Here is a 6,353-nt window from a genome sequence, read left to right as displayed (position 1 = left end):
GCCCGGGAGGACGAGACTGCTTTCGTTGCCTCAGTCGTTGCATCCGTGAGGGAGTCGTGTCGGCGCCCCCCTGGCCCCCAAGCCCGCTGACCGCCCAAAAGGCTCGTGTGCTCTCCCGAACTCGCCAGCCGCTCGCCGCTTGCCCTGCAGGCCGTGCCTCCTGCATCATGTGCGGTAAGGGGGCCGCGGGCGGGGGGCGTGTTGCGGGGCGGTGCTGGGGTGCGGTGCGGGCGTCGCTGAGGCCGGTGGAGCCGGCGGGAGCGGGAGTGTGGAGGGTGCGAAGTCTGGGTGTTCGGCGGGGGGTGTCCCGCGGTGCCTGCGGGTGCTGGGGGTGGGGGCCGGCCTCTGGGAGCTGGAGCGGGGACCTAGGAGGGCACCTGAGAGGAGGGCGGGCCCTAGAGGGGATCTGGGGGTGCCGAAGGAGGCTTTGCGCCAAGAAGGGAACCAGGAGCGAAGAGCACTGTCTGAGTTGGAAAAGGAGCGAGGGCTGAGGGAACTGAGGGGTGGAGGGGAGTGACTTCAAAAGAGTCCAGCAGGTGAGGGAGGCAACCTGTGGAACATCAGGTGAGGTCTCTTGAATTTATCTCGCATTCTTCCAGGATTTACCTTTTAAAAAATATTTAATTTTAGTTGCTTTCTTTCGGACACGCCCAGCAGAAAATAGAACTGTAGCTAGAGCTACGACAATGACATTTCATATGATCTTACTTCCTGCCTCCCCCCATCTCAACAGAAGCCATTGCTAATCAATGCCTTGGTGAATGGGCCCGGAAGTGACCGTGGAGAGAGATCGTACATCATTTATTGCTTGAATGTGCACCCATTTGAAACACTTACTTATGAGAAATATTGGTCTACATTTAATGAATGTTTTACTTAGAACAGTTAAAACATAAAGTTAGGCCCTTTTAGTCCATGTTTTGAGACTTAGTCGTTTTAATAATTAGCCAGAAGTGTGAGTTAAAGTTATAATTGTCAGAATTATATCTGAAATGACTGATATGCTCTAAAATTCGTATTAACTTGGCTATTGTCAGTAAAAAGAATTGAATTCTTACCTTCCCTATTGAAATTTACAACTGACCTTACCCCTGGAAGAAAGAACACTTTTTAAAAAAATTTTATTTATTTATTTTTGGCTGTGTTGGGTCTTTGTTGCTGCGCGCGGGCTTTCTCTAGTTGCGGCGACCGGGGGCTACTCTTAGTTGTGGTGCGCGGGCTTCTCATTGCAGTGGTTTCTCTTGTTGCGGAGCACAGGCTCTAGGCGCGCGGGCTTCAGTAATTGCAGCACGCGGGCTTCAGTAGTTGCAGCACGCGGGCTTCAGTAGTTGTGGCACACGGGCTTAGTTGCTCTGTGGCATGTGGGATCTTCCCGGACCAGGGCTTGAACCCGTGTGCCCTGCATTGGCAGGTGGATTCTTAACCACTGCGCCGCCAGGGGAGGCCCAAGAACACTTTTTTAAAGGGAAGTATGATTGTAATAGAATTGGAGCTACCTGGGAAACATTCTTTGTAGCCTTTTGCAAGAGGAACTGAGCAGGAGTAGCTTGTACTCATTAGTGTCTATTTTTCCTGTATTTAACTTCATGTTAATTTCAGCTTCTGGAATGAAGAGCAAGTTTAAATTTAGAGTAGATTAAAAAAAAACGCACAAAAACAGAAACAATTATAAATAGCTTGCTGAAATTATTAGTGGTAGAGCTGACTTTAGAATCAGTTACACTTTTGCAGTGTCTAGGTAGTAGAGTGGTTTTGCAAAAGACATAATTTAGTTTGGAGCTGTGAGGTAATGAATTTGCAATCCCCAGTGTGCTTGTTTAGTAATTAGCTGTTACTGAGTGATGAGGTGTGCACCTAGTCAAGTACCTGGCTTTCCGGTTGCAGATCATTTCTTTATCTTGTTCCAGGAAATACAGAAGTCAAAGTACAGTACTATAAAAGAAAAAATCGGATCTGGTTTAGAAAAGGTTCAGAAAAGGGTGAGGCTTTTAGGGTGGAGATTAGTTGTTAGGCGTTTTCACAGAGCCAGCATCCCCATGTTATGCTGCTGAGGAAACAGGTGATAAACAAGAAATAAAGAACTAGTTATGGGAACATATGTATATGTATAACTGATTCACGTTGTTATAAAGCAGAAACTAACACACCGTTGTAAAGCAATTATAAGCCAATAAAGACGTTAAAAAAAAAAAAAAAGAACTAGTATTTGAGGCATTTCTAAGCTCCTGCTTTTAACCTGGACCAGTTTTACATGATTCCAGGAATAGGGTCCAGAATTTCTCTCCTCTTTAATGTAAATTCTGAAAGTTAACTGTTAAGACAAAGGTTTGTCCTTATTTTCCTCCCACATCTTAATTATTGACATAAAATTTCTAGGCAGAGAAATTGAGTGGGAATGAGATTAGATGGGAAAATTCAGAGGTTTACTTTCTGATTACCTGCTGCTGGTTCAAGTTTTTCTAAAAGATTTCGTTTCAACATGGCAGAATGTTGAAGCAGAAGAACGAGGGCTAGCAATTCTTTTTGATAGCTTTTTCCAATCAGAAATACTGATAAAACTGTTACTATATTTATCAGGTTGTATCGGGATGTTAGTATGTTACTGAGGGGAAAAAAAAAAGATTTTATGGTCAAATAAATTTGAGAAGCAACAGACTAAACAGTGTTGAGCTGGCTTTTTTTTTTTTAATTGCAGGACTTTTTGGAACTTTTAATGTGCTAGTAAGCATTATGACTCTTCCAGAGAAAAATAGTGTATCTATTTTTTTTAATTTATTTTGTCTTCCTCTTATTCTTGGTTCTTTGGAATACACTTTGTCCTTTTTTTTTTTTAAAAAAGAAGGATATTTATTTTACTTTTTTTTTTTTTTAAAGGAATTCCTTTATTTTTATTATTTATTTATTTATTTATTTATTTATTTTTGGCTGTGTTGGCTTTCTCTAGTTGCGGCAAGCGGGGGCCACTCTTCATCACGGTGCGCGGGCCTCTCACTATCGCGGCCTCTCTTGTTGAGGAGCACAGGCTCCAGACGCTCAGGCTCAGTAGTTGTGGCTCACGGGCCTTGTTGCTCCGTGGCATGTGGGATCCTCCCAGACCAGGGCTCGAACCCGTGTCCCCTGCATTGGCAGGCAGATTCTCAACCACTGCGCCACCAGGGAAGCCCCATTTTGTCCTTTTTAATCTGTTTTACCTTTGGCTTCAGTGAGAGAGTGTCAATTCACTTGAGTTACGCACAGCTCTTAACAGATTTTGCTGTTTTTTATAAATGTGGGATTATAACCTTCTGGTCCAATGGTGTATATAAATGATATTTTTGTAAATGAGATAATATTTAAAAACAGTAAGAGAGCTGCAATTAAAAAATATCCTGAAATGAATCCTTAAATTTTTTTTTGTAATTATACTGTGTAATAGCTTTGGGGCTAGTTGAGGGTTGCTAAGATTGGCTTCTAGGATAAATCATAAAACTATTAGTGTTAACATATTCTTAGAAATCATACTGCGTATAAAGTAGTTGTGAAAGAAAAGAATTATTGCTTAATGAGCATTTCCTCAGTTGTGTTCCCTGGAAAGGGGAAAGTTAATAGGTCCTGGTAATGAGCAGTAGGTGGGAAAGAGTTGTTTTTTTTTTTTTTTTAATCTTTATTGGAGTATAATTGCTTCACGATACTGTGTTAGTTTCTGTTGTACACCAAAATGAATCAGCCATACGCATACATATGTCCTCATATCCACTTCCTCTTGAGCCTCCCTCCCATCCTCCCTGTCCCACCCCTCTAGGTCATCGCAAAGCACCCAGCCGATCTCCCTGTGCTATGCTGCTGCTTCCCACTAGCTAATTATTTTACATTCGGCAGTGTATATATGTCGATGCTACTCTCACTTCGCCCCAGCTTCCCCCCCCACCCCATGTCCTCAAGTCCATTCTCTATGTCTACATCTTTATTCCTGCCCTGCAGCTAGGTTCATCAGTACCATTTTTTTTTTTTTAGATTCCATATATCTGTGTTAGCATACGGTATTTGTTTTTCTCTTTCTGACTTACTTCACTCTGTATGACAGACTCTAGGTCCATCCACCTCACTACAAATAACTCAATTTCGTTTCTTTTTATGGCTGAGTAATATTCCATTGTATATATGTGCCACATCTTCTTTATCCATTCATCTGTCAGTGGACATTTAGGTTGGTTCCACGTCCTGGCTAGTGTAAATAGTGCTGCGATGAACATTGTGGTACATGTCTCTTTTTGAATTATGGTTTTCTCAGGGTATATGCCCAGTAATGGGATTGCTGGGTCATATGGTAGTTGTATTTTTAGTTTTTTTTTTTTTTAATTTATTTATTTATTTTTGTCTGTGTTGGCTCTTCGTTTCTGTGCGAGGGCTTTCTCTAGTTGCGGCAAGCGGGGGCCTCTCACTATCGCGGCCTCTCTTGTTGAGGAGCACAGGCTCCAGACGCGCAGGCTCAGTAGTTGTGGCTCACGGGCCCAGTTGCTCCGCGGCATGTGGGATCCTCCCAGACCAGGGCCCGAACCTGCGTCCCCTGCACTGGCAGGCAGACTCTCAACCACTGCGCCACCAGGGAAGTCCGTATTTTTAGTTTTTTAAGGAACCTCCATACTGTTTTCCATAGTGGCTGTATCAGTTTACATTCCCACCAACAGTGCTGGAGGGTTCCCTCTTGGGAAAGAGTTTTGTAACGCATAAGTTTCGGAAATTCTGGTTTTGGAGATTCGCAATTAACAAGTTTAAAGGTTTTAGGAAGTTCTACAAATAAATCCATTAACTTTGTTTAACCCAGTATTTCTTAAACCTTTAATTATGGAGACTATTTTTCACCTCATCCCTAATTAGCATCCTGCATTATCGTGTTCTCTTTCTGTGGTTTGGGAATTTTTGACTGTACATTTTAGGTACCTAGAAAGTGTTAGAAGATATTATATATATAATATATAGATATTATATATATATACATACATGAAACAATCACTTTGTTGTACAACAGAAATTAACACAACATTGTAAGTCAACTATACTTCAATAAAAAAATGTTGATAAAAGAAAAAATAACAAAGATATTTGAAGTGATCACTTTGTACTTGGCACTCTGCCTTTTGGAGAGATGACTAAAACAAAGGAATTGCCTTCAGGGAATTGCTGTCTGATTGGAGGAAACAGTGACTACACATATAACAGGTGTGGGTGATAATACACAGTCCTTGTTCATTGCCATGTTCTAGACTACAAGTGGAATGAATAGACATTCTGAGACTGGTTAGGCCAAGAATGTTCCAGATGATAGGATAGGACTCTTAGCTGAGGAGTGCTGCCAGCTGGTAGAGAACTAGTGCACTGTGAGAGATACCACTGATGGCACGTTTTACCCAACAGTGAATGGAGTCAGAAATAAAATGAGAACTACTGCTAGTGGGTTTGAAAGAAGAAATAAAAGTGCCAGGAAAAGAGGCCAAAGAATAGTGGTTAGAGGCAGAAGAGTTCCAAAGTGGTATATTGCGTTGGACAGAGTCTGCAAGAGTAGAAAAAGGTCATTCATGTTTAATATTGCAGAGACAAGTTAATTGCATTTAGCTATAAAGAAATCGTTAGAGAAGTTGCATATATGAAGGCAGAAGGATTTGAGCTTGTGTTGAGGAGAGCATGTATACCAACAAAAGAGAGAGTATTGTGAAACTAGGTCCCTGGTAGAGTTGAAAAGTTGAGTTCCTGATGTGTAAGCTGTGAAATTAATACCAGGTGTTCATTGATTGATTCATACTCTAAGCATTGTCTCTAAATTGACTAAAAGTTGATCTAGATCATTGGATAATAAAAATTCAACCCTCTGTTGTGTAGGATCCTCAAAATATTTTGATGTTAACAAAAAGTTCTATATTTACAAAATTGAGGAATCTCTTACCAAGAGTTACAAGCAGGAGAGGCTGGTTCAGGGAATATGTGTGGAATATGTTTCTCTATTTTCAGTCTATAAGGAAGGATAGGCTTATAGGGTATTATACTGTTAAGATGAAGAAGAAGGCTTCAATTCTATAAAGGAAGAATCTACCGAAAATGAGAAAGAGGCTGGGAAGAGAGAAATGGGGGTTTGAGAGTAGTCTAGATTCTAGACTTTAGAATAATATCTGGGGGAAGTGTAAAATTTAGACAAGCAGTGAATTAGCAGGATTGGTCAGCAGTTGGGAGGGCTCCCATGAAAGTGGACCTGAGATGAATGGATGACCTGAAATGGATGGACTTCACTATAGGGGTGCTCAGGGACACAGGGGTGAGAGCATAATGGGCCCAGAGGGGCTGGCTTGGCAGCATGAAGAAAAATTGTGGTCTGATGTGAT

The 6,353-nt window shown here is 41.7% G+C and overlaps 1 protein-coding gene across 1 annotated transcript in view; it reads left to right on the top strand.

Annotated features, from left to right (window-relative positions):
- The window catches only part of GFPT1 (glutamine--fructose-6-phosphate transaminase 1), a 65,158-nt gene continuing 58,805 nt past the window's right edge, over positions 1–6,353 (top strand). Inside the window, exon 1 of the mRNA XM_068564846.1 lies at positions 1–174. Coding sequence (XP_068420947.1) covers positions 168–174 — 7 coding nt within the window. The 5' untranslated portion in view covers positions 1–167. The remainder of the gene's footprint in view (positions 175–6,353) is intronic.

This window comes from Eschrichtius robustus, chromosome 15, assembly GCF_028021215.1.
Source record: "Eschrichtius robustus isolate mEscRob2 chromosome 15, mEscRob2.pri, whole genome shotgun sequence".
Lineage (NCBI taxonomy): Eukaryota > Metazoa > Chordata > Mammalia > Artiodactyla > Eschrichtiidae > Eschrichtius > Eschrichtius robustus.
This window is presented reverse-complemented; position numbering and strand designations above follow the sequence as displayed.